Source organism: Tubulanus polymorphus, chromosome 5, assembly GCF_964204645.1.
Source record: "Tubulanus polymorphus chromosome 5, tnTubPoly1.2, whole genome shotgun sequence".
NCBI lineage: Eukaryota > Metazoa > Nemertea > Palaeonemertea > Tubulaniformes > Tubulanidae > Tubulanus > Tubulanus polymorphus.
The window spans coordinates 22,009,838-22,025,391 of record NC_134029.1 but is presented as its reverse complement, the minus strand read 5'-3'; the positions used below and the strand labels follow the sequence as shown (position 1 = coordinate 22,025,391).

Sequence of the window (15,554 nt, the reverse complement as noted above, 5' to 3'; positions counted from 1 at the left end):
AATAAGATTCAGCTCCACCGTAGAATATACTCGCTCGAGTTGTTTCCTTTCGACCGATTCGGAGAAGGATTTCGAAGATGCGTCGGATGTATTTGATGGTTGACATCACACGTCTATCAGTTTCATCCAGGCTTTCACGCCACAGTTATCCAGTCATCCCCAGTGGTTTCGCGCTCCAAAGAGAATAGATAAGCTGTATCAGTCAGACCTCTCTCTCCCTCTCAATTGCAATTTACATTCATCAACGATAACAAGAACGCTTATTTTGAATATAGCTTTTTATCAACTCTTTAAATTATTTTCTTATCAACTCAGAAGATTCATCACTGAATTAATCGGTGATCTTATTTCTGAATACAATTATTTCTACAAGTTCGTAGATATTTGAGAAGCTTAGGTTGTTTTCAGCAGCGGGTCATGGTGATTCATAAACAGATTATCTAATTTCATTAGAAAACTTACGTATATATATATATACATATATTCAATATTTACATTCAAACTAATATCGAGTCTGACGAATTCGACCGGTAATTAAATTGCGACGGACGAAATTCTGATGATTACTTTTGAAGATTTCATTCTCATTTATTCGTGTTATTCGCAATATTCTGGACGGCTTTCTAAGTCTAGAAAAAAGGTTCAAGCATAGAGCACAGCGATGTTTCCAACGACGAAACGGGATTTTCGTGGTTTTTTCTCGAAGACAAACAAATGATTTTACAGAGTTCTTCCTGCATTTGTGTCTCATGTCGCTCATTATATGAGCTTATCAGCGAGAATGAAAATAGATAGGTTTATATATGATGTATAGAAAAAATTGCGTTTTAGAACGGACATTTCTTAATGCCGATTATCTAACAATCACGGGGAGCGGATTTTCCAAATATAACATTCGATATGTAAACATTCAAACAGCAGTTGTACTGGTCGTGTGAATGTCTTTGCTGTTCGGCGGTCGACAGAATCGTTTGGCCGCGTGATGTAGCACGACGTCTACGATCTCCAACAAAGTCACCAGGCTAGCACCAATAAATATTGCACCAAAACTTCCAATGGCTGCGGAAAATAGAGAATTCATCATCGTGAGACGATCGATATAATTGAATTCAAATTGGAGGGAAATTACCAACAGAATTACCTCAATGTGGGAACTCAATCAAAATAGCGCTGTTTTATTTGTTGGTAAGAAGTTGTAGATTATTTAGCGTAAATACTGACCTATAAGAAGTGATTGAGGGCTGCTCATAGCTACCATTGTATACGTCTCAGTCGTCAGGTCTTTTAAATATACATTCAGCGTAAGAAAGTTATCACTGCGATAAAACGAATAGTAGAAAACGATCATTAATTTCTCGAATCAAGAAAAATATTCAAATCACATCCAAAACGGTCGCGATACTCACAAATAAAACATTCCAGAATTGATATTTGTTTTATTAATACTGTCCAGGAAAGATTCCATGTATGAGCTAAATGTTTTCAGTGGTTCGAGAACCAATCGCCGTCTGTTGGCGAGGTTCTCCGTCAACGACTGAAATTCCGGCTTCTTATCCGAAGCGGGATGTTTCGGGATACCGGAGATGTACTTCGATTTCAAGCGGCCCATGATATCTTGAAAAACCGATTTGAACAGTTGCCTGGAATGTGCGAAATTGCCCCATTTTGTCGGCATTTCAACGATCGAACTGGTTTCGTTCCAAATGGCAAATTTTCCAAGATTTATGTCTTTGATCAGAACGCTATCGATGCATACTGTGTACATTTGTTCTAACGTGTTCAAAACTATGTAAGTGCTATTTTCGGTCGTTTTCAAATGTCTCGATAAGTTATCCATTAATTTAGTTAAATATTTCAGGTTTTCCAATGTCTTGTTGTACACCTCTTTGCGCACATCGACGTTGACGCTATTTTGATTTGTAAAATATTTAGCGTAAAGTCGATTCCACTGACTAGTTATGTCTAATAGATTAGTATCACAGTCGTTACAGAATGAAAACTCGTTCGCTAAAATTCGCAGATGTAAATTCAGCGAATTTTCGAGATTTCGCATGTTTATCACACTTTCGCTCAAGCGGGTGCCGAACTGTTTGTAAGCGGCTTCGCCCCGCGGTAAAATGCGCTCGCGAAAGTCTTCGGCCACGGCGTAGAATCGGAAGAATTCAGAAGTCTTCAGGGCGGCGACGGCCGATTCGTTTCTTTTCAACGATTCGAGTCCGAAGCGGAACTCCTCTCTCAGGCGACGCTGTTCCGAATTCAGGTCTTTCAGTCGACCCCGGATGAAAAGCGACTCGACGAATTCGAGCGCGGCCATGGTGTGATCGTATTGCATCCGGAAATTATCACGTTTATATTTCAGCAACGAACGCTCAGTCGGATCTAGTTGTTTATTGGAAGCCCGTGTTCGACCGTGCACGTAGGCATATGACGACAAAACATCCAAATAAGAGGTCAGAGTGAGTCTCGCGCCTTCGAACACTTCCGTCAATTGGTACCTAAAAGTTCGATTGTATTGATTGATAGCTTCAACGGCCGCTTGTCTGTACATCCCCCATCCATTCCGGGCTTCTGACAACGTTTGCATCCGTTCGATGATAGATTGTACGGATGTGCGGATCGCGGCCCAGCCCCAACTCGCCAGGTCCGATACGCCGTCCAGAAAATGACGGAAAAGAGCCTCTTCGTGGTCAGTGGTCAGCGTACTGCTGGCGTATCGTTTTAAACGCGAATCTGAATAACCCTGAATTGCCCGGTTTATTTGGATGGCAGACGAACTGTCATCCATACTTGCCAGATACGCCTTCGCCATTGTCGCCTGGCTCGTCGCAGTTTTGTATTTTCGTGTGAGACAATTGGGAGTGCAATTGCACAAATTGATACTTTCCGTCTTAAATTCAGCTGGAATGAAAGCGATTTAATTTGTCAAGTTTATTTCACGTAAGATATTGCGACAGGACAGGAAGTATTTCAGAAGCGCTTACCAACAGCCCCTAAAACGCAGTCGTAGTATTTTCCAACTGTACAAATCGTCACGCTGTCATTAACGCCTGAAAACAAAAACTACAACATTGAATGGTTTTTCACTTGCCGGAATCGCTGAAATCTACTTAAGCATTAATTGTCTCTGTGGCGTAATCGGTCAGCGCGATCGGCTGTTAACCGAAAGGTTGGTGGTTCGAGCCCACCCAGGGACTTTTTCCTTTTAGTTCACTCCGAACTTTTTTACATTAGATTTGTTTTATAAGACTAACCTGTTTTTAATATATTAACGGGTAATAACGGCTCGTCGATACATCCACATTTCTGTAGTAAATACTTAGCACGGCACTCGACCCTACAGTTTACTTCGTTGTACACTTGGAAGTACTCGAGTTCTTTTGAGCTAACACAAACCCCGTACGGAACCGGCAAAGCTCGAGTCTATGGAAAAAATAGTGTGTATCAATACTTTAAGGAAACACTTTGAATAAGAGATTACCGGGTATAGTTCTACGTAAATGCGTATTCATTTACCTCAGCAGATTGGACTGCTATCAAATTATTAGTTCCCGCCCCGACCATCATAGCTTCACCAGGATCGGGCAATGACGACGCGTCGTGGACGTATATCTAAAAATACAGAAATACGGAATAACTAACAAAATTGAAATAACTAACATATCTATGTTTATTCTAATGTTTATCTTAATCTTTTCGAACTCTTTAACTCCGTAAAAACACCCACTTTTAATCCCGCTTCTGGACTATATCCTGTGTATTTGTACTGCTCTGTATTCACGGTCAATTTCAATCCGAATTTTGTACCTACAAAATCATAAATCATGGTCGCTTTGAAATACGTATTTTTGCGATAGTCCTTCAACATCAGTATTTGTCAGCTGTCTATCGGCTAGGGTTGTATGATATCAGGAAGTGTCGAATGCTATTAGGACAGTAATAACGCTCGTGTTGTAATTGTTTCTGCCTCTGGGGAAAAATTCTGAACATCTTCGTCGGATGACTCGGTAAGTATGGTGGGTATATGCAATGATCTTTCACATCGGGTCAATTTCCCCTCGGAAGCTTTTGACATGTTCAGGAGGTAACGTACAGCTTTATATATCACATTAAACAAGAGCCTGCTTATCAAGTTTCTCTACCAATTTACCCGGGGAACTGATCGTATATACACAAGAGCGTCTCGCGGAAATATACCTGCTTTATCCACTGTCAGCGGTACGTTGACGCCTTTAGATTTCGGAGCGAAAACGTAGCAAATTCGCGAATCTATCACAACCGAGTCGAAATCACTCGGTTCACACCGCAAATCATTCCATTCACAACTAGAAAAAAAACAAACATTCAAACTACATTCTTTACAAATTGGTGATGCGTAAATGAAAATATTTCGCTTTTTGATTATGCATTTTCTATGCATATTTTAAGTATGCGTTACCTTGTAATCATATCGTATTTATTGTGTGCGCAGTCTTCGTAATACGTGGTCAAATTCGACTCCGAATCAGTCGCTAAAATTCATACATCGCATACGCGTATATTACGAGTTGTTTAAACTAAATGAAATTATTTATTTGACTCATTATTATCATTAATGCAAATTAATATTATACTCACGCATGAATCTGTCTTCGTGATATGGTAATTTTTGCGCAGTTGAAAGTCTGGAAGTACAAAAAAAGTAATTTATCTTTGACGCATTTAATGACCGATACTTACGAAATGACTTTAATGATATACTTAAGGAATGACTTCAAGCGAATTCGCTGAAGAAACTCTTAGTGCCCTAATAGCTAGCACTCACCTACATTGGTTTAAATTGCAAATTGTAATCGTTGGGAACGCAAGCACCATATTCTGTTGTAGAGTGTAGATCATAGACGTAGGATAAGACAAGTAATACCTACAGAAAAACAACCTTCATGATTTCATTTTGATAAAATAATTCGAGTAATCAATTCGCATCCAAAACAGAGTATGCAATAGTGTATTTTATCAAATATTCATAGTCTTTACGAATTTTTGATTTTATTGATAAGGATGTAATAATATCATGTTTGTTATAGATATTTAGCGATGTTTGACGTTGCCTGGCGGTTCATTTGTGAAATATCTCACAACCGCCTCGGGTAACGTACCCGGCAAGGGGTTATTGGCAAAAATACATCTCAGGTATAGTGAAGACATTTTTAGAACGCCTAGAAAGCTTTATTTTCGTAACTTAACATATATATCCCAGCGTTACTCACATAATGGCACCGATCACTGAGTAAAAATACAGCGTAACCACTACCAGTATAGCGATTAACCACAAAATTCTGAAAAGTAATCATTTTTCAAAATAATAATCATAGATCAACCAAATAAACCACCTTATAAAAACAAATCTATGCTTTGATTCATCACGAATCGCTGTGCGGTAAACCACATAATATCCTAGATGAAACCAAACTAGATAACTTGTATTTTTGATTTGATCAAAGATCAGAATTGTCTCATTCAAGCACTATCATTTCACGTAGGTGTAAATCATCATTAAACACACATTAATTTTCATGAATTATGACAGTTTCATCGTTATCGTTATGAATTCCAACCCCTTCAATTTTGCACCCATGAAATACCAAAAAACTTGTTCACGAGATTCAATACAAAACACTGGAATTTTTACGTAACCACCCCCGGAGCCATCCATAACTTTCTTCACAAAAGTCACTATTATATTTCACACATTCATTTTTCACAAAACTTTTGACGCACTTCATACCACATAACAGTAATTACGGTCTTTTTCCAAATGCCAACTAAAATATGTTCGGGAGCGAACAAAAGAGGAACCCACGCGACATGTGTCAGGTGACAAATAGATCACATTCCTTCCCTTGTAAAACAGTACCGGTTCTGTATGGAACATTATTCCGAAATGCTGTTAAGTGTCTTTCGAGATTAAAGACAAAATTACATTCATGATCAGTTATGTGCTCCCCTTAATAAAATGGAGGGGAGGGGAAGTTCGTCATATTGTTACAGGTGCAATTCGATATCATCACATTCTGAATACACCTTATATTATCATAGGATTCTACAGGGAAAACGACCGGGGTCCGAGGGAGGGGGTGAGCCTATATCTATGAGCGGCTATTCGATGTAAAATAAATACCGAGGCTTGAATGAACTGTATATATATTAACGGGTGCATTATCGAAACGAAGGAGTTGGGGGTAAGTCTGGTTATCTGATCCGTGATAAAACGAAATCTTACACCGGCGGCGATATACCCGTACCGGCAAACAGTATGCACGTAGTTCGCAAGGACGAATTACTTCTCTTATCAAGCAAGTGGGTTAATCCAAGTGACACTGTAATCGAATTAAATTCCTAATTGGTAACTAGAGATTTATTTCCATAAAATCGAATAAAAAGTCTAAGTATTATCGATAAAAGCGATTGATCGCCAGTCCATATGAACTATAGCAGGTTCAGCTATGTTTTCATGTGAGTCACACAGAAGTGTTTTCAGTGCTAATGGAATCATGTAAGTAAATCACTTAAATACGGTATTCTAAGTGGTGTATAAATATATTCGCAATACGAACTAGGCATAATATGCCCGCATTACTAACTATTCGCTATAGACTCGAATGCCAGAGTTGGTTCCTGCGAGGTCAGTTTTTCTAGCCGTGAATATGATGCAACGAAAATATACGAGGGTGAAACTGATTACTGAACAAACATCTTTGTTTTAATTCTGTGACTTTATGTCCAGACTACAATCGAGTTTACGAGTCCCGAATATCGCGGCATATGTCACGAACTAAATTACTACTGCCAGACGAAAATGATTTAGTAACTGCATCTCAAATAAGTCTAAATTGCAATTACGACAGTTTTTTATAAAAAAAGACCCTACAATTCGGGTCTATTTACATGAATCATCGGGTTCCTTTCCGTGTATTGTCTGTTTTGGTAAGTAAAGGTAATTTACATATTTGCCGTTGGAATCTGCCGTTAATTGCTGATGCCGTGATAATTGCTAATCACAAAACGGCCATGTACTTCGATGGTTTTCCATCAATTATCATGAAGTTAAATATAGTAATAATGTTAATTTGCTCTCAAGGGCTTTTGAGGTCAATTTTTTGTTTTGGTTTCAAAGGCTAGCTGAGGTATGAATATACATGCCGGAGAAATAGAGCTTAGAATCGGGAAATATTCAATATAATTCCGGAAATATTCAATCTAAATTGACACTAAAAAAGTATGTCATGAAATAGTGACAAATTCACGATTCTTTTAACTAGTTTTGAATAAAAAGTCACTCAATCTACGTAGCAGAATTGCATGATCGCTTTCGTTTCAAATTCTAAGCGTATTCGATCATCGATTTGTATATGCTTATCTTATCAAAAATGAATGATGATCTAATTGTGACCTTGAGTCCTGACACGGTGTCAGAGTGTGTACAAAATACGACGCGATGTGTTGCTTACAATCGTGGCCTCACTACAATTACCGTCCTCAATTATAACACACAACACTCTCCACATTTTATGAATTAATTACAAATGACCGACTTTTTGGCTTTCGCCTACACGAAAATGCTTTTATAATGAATATATGAGTCTATACACGAAGAAGCCATCTTGATTTTCGTGGGGGTAATTAGCGATCGATTATTAACGAATGGTTGAATGGTTAATTGCGATAATGTTTATGTTGTTCACACTATACTGTGAAACTGTGTTCCTATCGAATGAACACATGTTTTCGGTGGATTGTGATGTAACGGTAGTCGCAACAGGTTGCGCTGAAAACAATAAACCAATTTCGTGAACCCATGAATATTGCTAAGCCTTCTCGGCCATTTCTATCTTATTCACTGCATTTGCCATAAATTCCTGAAGTTATTAAACAATGAACCTCCGATGTTTGCTTTTCATGAGTAGCTTTCGGCAAAAATGCATTATGAGAATTGCTTTTGATTAAAACCTTTCAGATTTCAAAATCTCATTCCGTATATAAAAAAAGCGTCTAACACCGAAGGCACTCCCTTTGACGGTACTTTACTTGAGTGTATGGGAAAGATCGCTTTCAGCTTTAACGAGATTAGCATATGATTTAATAGTTCTTTTCGACTATACTCGAAAAACACGATTGAGCACTTCATGTATCGATCTTAATGAAAGAAGTCTAACGATATTTAACCACAATTAGCAATACGGCCATACAAGCAAACCGCAGGGGAACATAATCTAATTTGAAAAACACATGCTTTTGGATTAAACTGTATTACAATTTCAACAGCTATTCGAATAGCATATAGCACGTACCTCCTCATATTGAACATAGATGGTTCAACTAAATAACGAAGTCCGTGCATCGACGAATGCCTGAAATAATTCCTAAATTCGTTCTTCAAAGTCAATTCCATTTTAGCTTCTCGACGCTGGCCACTTTCCGGTTTGTTCATCAACTTTCGTTCATCTGCGGTGCCGTCTCGTCGGTATTCCTTGCCGTTCTTATCCAATTCTGTCATTTCCATGAGGAAGGCGGCTTCTATTAGTGAATTATGCTAAATCCGTGTACATTTCTCACAAATCAATAAGTTCATTTTGTTTGATTAGTTCCACAAATAATCCACCTTTAACCGGTATTCAGCCTCGACGAGCATGACGCAGTATTCATCTTCACACGGCCAGTTTTACATAGCGAGTATTCGCGCCGCACGTGGAGCGCCTGTTTCGTTCCCAGAGATGGCGGCCACCGACTGAATACTCTTACTACAACGACTTCACTTTCTCTAATCTATATCAACATTAATCAATTCTACAATTAAAATACGGGAGAAGTTTTAATTCGGAGATTAAAATCTCGTGGTGAAATATAATACTGTAATCAAAATGTAATCATAGATTGTCAGTTTACGTGTTCTTGTCACTAAGGCTTTGTGGCAAAATATGGCGATTATCATGTATATGTAGATGTAGTCGATATATCAACGACATTATGCAATGCTTGGTCTAGCAATTAGGGTCATAAATACATAAATCTCTGTATCAGGTCTATTTATCTATGGTCTATTTCTGACATCAGTACGGAGTGGACTTCGGTCGCCGAACCACGCGGGCATATGTCAATATTGGAGATCAACAAGACCACCGGTTTGCCAGGTATTTGCCAAGATAAATAAGTTGTTGTTGAAGCGGAAAATAATAATAACAGGAGCCAGTTCCAAAATTGTGTAAATGTTAGTGTATAAACATTTCCGTCATTCAAATGATTGAAAATAACTTAATTTGAGTTCGGAATCATTTACCTACATATTATATACAACGGCGAAAAGTAGGTTCTTTTTTACAACGAAAATATACCTTTTCTATTTTAGATTTGATCTAGAAATTATAAGTAAGCTGAATAATGTATCCTGTATGTATTAGAGACATCCAGGTGTGTGCATACCTAACCGTCTAACTTTATGTATTTACACTAACCCCCTACCTCCACGTTATATATAACTAACTTATGTGGCACATTTCCAACTCAAAATCCAGAAAACAAAAGGATGCGCACCGAGTGAAAGAAAAGAAAATCAGCAAAAAAAGTATCCGCCGAACAGTCAGAAGAAGATACGCAGGGCATTGAGTGAACCCCTATAGTGGAAACAGTCGTTAGATAGGTTGGAAATGTCAGTGTTTATTTCTGGCTTTCTCTTTGCCTTTAAAAAATGTAACATACGGGATAACCCTTGAAAATGCAGATAGATATCCAGGAAAACGTACCTCTTATGGTTGAATGAGTTACGTATAGGCGTATAGTACAAACGTTGGCAAAATGTTATCAAAACCACCCACACATTCACTTCGAGAGTATATCGGAGTCGCTATCATTTTTACCTGTAAATCTATACTGTTTAGTGGCGTCCGACGAAGTCGATCCCGTGTAAATACACCGACGGTGAACGATAGGAGAGGATAAGAGAAGAACAGTATTCTGATTATTTGACGGCATCGATTTACTGGACGTGAATCATTGTTCGCGTTATGCATTGTTCCTACTCTCGGTTCTAGCAGCAAAAGCTCGTGTTTCATTCTTATACTTGATAATTAGTCATCAGTGAAATATAACAACGAACCTCGCCGCGAATATGAAATCACATCGTCGCCGCTGGGTATAATAACATCAGAATAAAGAATGTTCGTTTTTACGCATGTGAACCAATAAATCTAGCTTATATCATTCAACGCAGACAGCTTCTTTTAATTGAAATAAAGATTGGAAAAGCAGCAGCCACGGAGACTACACTGCCCGTATCTAGGGGGCGCTGGGGTTCTGGGTTCCCACCCTGCTACCTTAAGGAATTTAAGTATTGACTTAAAAAATCCAGAAAAATGTCCAGAATTGACGCTTCACAGAATTCCAGAAATATTTCCAGACTTTTCTGTCCAGAATTTTCCCAACTTTCTGTTTTCCAGAATTTTCTGTTGTCTGTTTGAAGGGTAAGATCATCACTGTTTGGTTAGTTCTCGTTTAAAATATGTGCATATTTTCAAACTTACTTTATTCGAGACCAAATTGCAGAGAAAAACAGAGAAAAATGTTCTATTCTTTTCCACCAATACGCCAGATATCACCAAATAGCTCCTGTTTGTTTGTAATGACTAGTTATATATATATTATCAGTTCCAACATTTTAGGAAATGAAAGGTGGTTCATTCGTACTTATAGTTTTACGGCACTGGTCAAGCAATACGTGTTTAGGAGTCAACGTTTTGATGGTGATATCATGACTAACATTGAATAAAAAATTACTTACCACGTCACAAAGCGATGACGTCACGTCAAGCGTCTATCCGTCTGCATCTGAGAACGAAAAACATTTATACCGAATAGTGATATTAAAATGAAAATAGATATTCCCACGTTGACTATTTTCTTGTACTTTGCCGGTTGGAGTCCTTCGAACTGTACTGGTGTTATTTTAGTATTGAGAAAGGAATTTGAACGGTCTGCGGAATGTCTGTTTATTGTACACATACATAAAACGATATCTATAATGAATGGACTTATTACAGTACAATATATGTACTGCCTGGGGTTCATTGGATTTGAGACAAAAACGATTCTATTCACGTCCCGCTGTTTTTAATTTGCTTACCGTGACTAATTGGATCACCTTCGATATGCAGATTGGCGTACAAATAATTTACCAATTTTGTGAAAGTCGCAAGTTGTCCTTAGGCCTACAACAGTTTGGTCAAATTTTAAGAAATTATCATATGCATTAAAAAACGGATTAGAGAGAAGTGTGGTAGCTGTCGGGCCTTACATTCTTGATATGCAAATGAGCTATAGTTGAGAAAAGTTCGAATATTCTCTAAAATTCAATTTTTTGCGCGAAAACAAAGAAATTCTTATTTTGGCCCCGTTTATCATATCGCTGTTATCATTATATCGACGGAAAAAGCCGAAAAAATTCCGTGTTCTTGCCAAATGATAACACCCAGTTCGAGTCAAAGTTATTGTTTTGTTTTAAGTTGATTTGATATATAAAAAAAAACACTTCACAAAGAACCTTAGTGTACACTAGGATCATAGAGCGACGCAGATCTCTGCGGACAACAACCACTTCCTGGACTGGGTGGAAAAAAACACCCGTTCCAGGCTATCGCGACTGAGTGATTTGTCGAACAGTCGTCTCTACGGAATCCGGTTGTGGAGAGAATATGGACATTTTTTATTACACCAGCTTTCTGACAGTGACATTTTTAACTGGTTATGTTATACGTAGTATTGCAAACCCAAAAAAAACTTCCTCATTCCAATCGTTGATCATTCGAACAGCATAACTACATTTTGATTGCTACGCGCATATCACATATCGTTCATAACTTTGTTAAGAGGGTTTTTCGGGTTTTCGCGCTGGTAAATGTAAGTACATTCAGTTCTTAAAGCTCGTTGCGTTCATTCGACTCGTAATGATAAAATCATTAATACGATTTATTGTGTTAGATAAATAAAGAAAAATACATCCAAACCGCGCACTCGTAATGGGAATGTATGCCATAAATGAGATAACGTTCATGAGGCCTAGCGATAGTTGAACACACTATCTATACTGACCTAGCCTGCAACATACCAAACAGCAGTGACAGTTAAACATATATACGATGAACTGTATGTTTACTACGGCGCTGGTATACCGGACAGTTTTATGACAGATTAATCATGAACGGATCCGAAATAACTGCTGCTGCTATAAACTTACAGTAATCGGTCACAACCAGGAGTCGACCTTGTGATAGTGTCAAGGTTGCTGTCAAAATCTGGATCCAAGGTGAGTTCGGAGCAGCGCTGACAACATAAATCAAGTTAGATCAATTGATAATGATTAAGTATATGTCTGACGTACTTTTTTCAAGAATCATTGGATGTCGAATGGCGTTCGGGTCGGTATATAGAATACACAGATATTCATTTTCTTCTTCTCTCGACTTAGATGGGTTCCAACGCGTCGAAAGAGTCGCCGTTCCACGATTCAAGCAGAAACAAAGGTGACCGATCTCAATCGGTCAGTGGATCGGAGAACAGCAAACGGAAAAAGAAAAATAAGGAAGCTGCGCGAATGAAGAGACATTCGTTACAGGAAGCTGATCTTAAAGATGTGTCCTATGATATCAAAGGTTTTCGCCGAATTTCCGGCGCTGCGGAAGGTGGTTTGACATCATCGAGTCCTGTATTGGGTGCGAATTCAACTGCAGGATCAGATTCATTGGTTTGTATACAGCTATCTATAAATCTATTGTTCGATTTCATTTGAATCTCAATTTGCTATAATCCTTATCTATCTTTTAGTCGTATCGGTTTTTATCGGGTACAAGAATCCCACCTGCAGATTATGATGCCGACTGCGTCCCCAGCCGAATCGACAGTCGCATGGATTTGCTCCGTAAATTCAACACTACGGTCGACAAACTGATCACTCATTGGCCAAAATATCAGTTCTTCCGTACAGTTAATCCGAGCAAGCTGGGCACCGAAATGATAGCCAAAATAATCGAGGTGAGTGAAGACCATATCAAAGTTTATTTCTGAAGAGGAGAGAATCCCACAATGATAATAAAAAGTCCGAAAAAGAAACTTCGAGATAGTAGTTTATTTCAACGTATCGACTATTATTCCTGAAGATGACTATTAGGATATAGTCGATACGTTGAAATAAACTACTATCTCGAAGTTTCTTTTTCGGACTTTTTATTATCATTGTGGGATTCTCTCCTCATCGCGTCAACACGGATATAGTGTTCTACCAATCGTGATTTATTTCTGAAATCTGAGCACAGATAATTCTGTCATACAATACATTTGAAAGTAGGCAAAGAACTATAGGAAATTAAAAGAATTCTGTTCTTTACCGATCAATTTAAGTTGCCTTATTTATTTCAGCTTTTCAATCATCTATTGGACCAAGGTGACGTCATACAGAGGATGGCCGCGGATAACCAGCGTATTACGCAGTTTTTACGTCATCGTGATGACCTACTTTTGGCGAAACCTCTTGGTTCAAACAACGATTCTCCTGTAGTTAAAGCGAGTAATTGCCGCATGCCTTCCCCTAAACTGTCAACCCCACCACGGTACGCGCAAATCAGTGCTCTTAACCCAAATAATCACGCCGGTTATGTTATAACAATTGTCCTGGTTTGAAAATGTATAAATGTTTATTTATATTGTGATAGGTCCTCGACGCCTTCGCCTTCACCTGATTATGACATAAACTTAAAGGAGCAATTGATGTCGGACTTGAAGAGATTGCGAGACTCTGCTGCCATGTCACAAACTGCCAGACGTTCGATCATCATCGATAGCAATGCACAAAACGTCACCACATCACATAACAGCGACGGGTCTGTAAAAAATGATTTCACCGGTTGCCGTCATTTTGATATCGTTTTTTCGATAATTTTCGTTCGGTTTGTTTTTTGTTAGAATTCAATCGCGTTTGGACGACGCGAATAAACGAATAGAAGAATTGACGCAAGAGTTAAGCACTACAAAACACGAATTGGATAAGTTGAAAGTACAGCAAATGGCAGCTAAAATGTAAGTCTACTATGTACATGTTGACCCTATACCTGCCGCTCCGGAGACGGCCGGGAGCCTAAATTCACCCCAGATTGCTGCTCCCGAAATAGTTGGGAGTTTTAAATCAAATATTAACACAGCTTTTGAGTGATGTACATTCATTCTTTCTCAGCTCTCAGAGTTCTTCGCAGTCGGAACCACCCAAGGAAGACGCTGTAACGAATCATCGCTCCGAAACTGTTTCAGCGTTGAAAGATATGCATGTTCTTCTCGATAAAATGACGCTGAACGAGGCGAAGACGGAGTTAGATCATATTCACCGACTTCACGACGACAAATCGAAATACAAACTGCTGTGTGCCATCATAGTGGTATGAGGAGCCTCCTTTTCGTTCTTCATCGTGCTAGCATTGCCATGAATTAATGTTATTCTCGTGTTTTTAAGGAATCCTATGCAGTTTGCGAAACAAAAAGGGACGAGTTCATTGAACGATTAAAACTGTCAATTCTAAATCCTTTTGACGATTCGTGCACACAAAAGACCAAAAAAATTAGAAGCAAGCGGCCTAGCGTACAAGAAAATATAACTATATTTGAAATGGTAAGAACACGGTAACCGGTAAACAGAATGTTCCATAAATTCTTCACCGTAGCATTTCTCATGTAATAATCATTTTCCAGGTGTCGGCTCCAAAACAGCGAAAGGAACCTATGATGGTACCAGAGAGCATTCTCAAACAAGCGATCCACGTAGCGTCACTAAACTCGAATTTGGCCGACGTCACTTCTATCGTTAACGTAATATTGATATCGAGATCCTATTTATTTACGTGAATTTCTACCATATGCTAATATATACTGTATTCTTTTGCAGAGCGTATTTGCCAGACTTTTAGAAAGTAACCCGCGTATGATGTTGCCCGCCGTGTGCGAGAGCCAAGTCATCCGGAAGTACGTCATAGATTCGTGTATGCTCTGTTGGCAAATGGTACTCCTGGATCCACCGTTACAACTGAGCGTGGACGCGTCCAGTTTTTCGGACGAACTCCACGTACCTTTCAGGTCGCAGCCGATGACAGGCGCGGACATTGATTACCATTTGCTGCCAGGTTTATGTGAAAAGGAAGAAGGGTCGATTCTATCGAGAGGAAGGGTCGCAATTCGAATCATAAGATGAGCCACATTCGCAGATTCATAAATCTATGGTTCATATGTTATCATAAACATGCTATTCAAAACGAGGACCACCGACGAAATGATTCGCAACAAGATTTAATTGTGGACACGAATAAAACTCTAAAAAGATTTTTAAAAAAAATTCACCTAAATGTTCCTGTAATAACAAAGTAAGAAATGTGCTACAGCGATAACTTATATATACATGCTCGTAACTTATCCCGCAATAATAAATTTTGATAAATATCTTAGTATTTCATTAAGTTTTTATTACACGCTTCTTTAACCTTTATGGGCCG

The 15,554-nt window shown here is 38.6% G+C and overlaps 2 protein-coding genes and 1 non-coding gene across 4 annotated transcripts; 2 read left to right on the top strand and 1 right to left on the bottom strand.

Moving 5' to 3' along the window:
* Positions 1 to 277: 277 nt before the first annotated feature.
* On the bottom strand, positions 278 to 10,910 carry LOC141905447 (uncharacterized). The gene is made up of 14 exons (XM_074794314.1): positions 10,811 to 10,910; positions 8,328 to 8,823; positions 5,247 to 5,315; positions 4,802 to 4,900; positions 4,615 to 4,661; positions 4,436 to 4,508; positions 4,195 to 4,322; positions 3,725 to 3,804; positions 3,514 to 3,609; positions 3,252 to 3,420; positions 2,982 to 3,047; positions 1,407 to 2,898; positions 1,222 to 1,316; positions 278 to 1,059 (listed from the first exon to the last, which is right to left on the bottom strand). Exons 2-14 carry the CDS (start codon positions 8,537 to 8,539, stop codon positions 911 to 913), a joined length of 2,775 nt encoding a protein of 924 aa, XP_074650415.1. The 5' UTR covers positions 8,540 to 8,823; positions 10,811 to 10,910; the 3' UTR covers positions 278 to 910.
* Positions 3,121 to 3,194, top strand: Trnan-guu (transfer RNA asparagine (anticodon GUU)). Its single transcript has one exon. It is a non-coding gene; the product is annotated as a tRNA-Asn (tRNA).
* A 929-nt stretch (positions 10,911 to 11,839) lies between the features above and the next one.
* On the top strand, positions 11,840 to 15,493 carry LOC141906148 (uncharacterized). Of its 2 annotated transcripts, XM_074795362.1 has the most exons (11): positions 11,840 to 11,925; positions 12,007 to 12,331; positions 12,494 to 12,769; positions 12,850 to 13,056; positions 13,441 to 13,631; positions 13,734 to 13,901; positions 13,984 to 14,097; positions 14,252 to 14,450; positions 14,525 to 14,680; positions 14,761 to 14,877; positions 14,954 to 15,493. In XM_074795362.1, the coding sequence occupies exons 3-11, from the start codon at positions 12,494 to 12,496 to the stop codon at positions 15,254 to 15,256; spliced, it is 1,731 nt and encodes a 576-aa protein (XP_074651463.1). In that variant the 5' UTR covers positions 11,840 to 11,925; positions 12,007 to 12,331; the 3' UTR covers positions 15,257 to 15,493. The 2 variants fall into 2 exon arrangements, with proteins under 2 accessions (XP_074651463.1, XP_074651462.1); XM_074795361.1 differs by having other exon boundaries at positions 11,854 to 12,331.
* Positions 15,494 to 15,554: the final 61 nt, after the last annotated feature.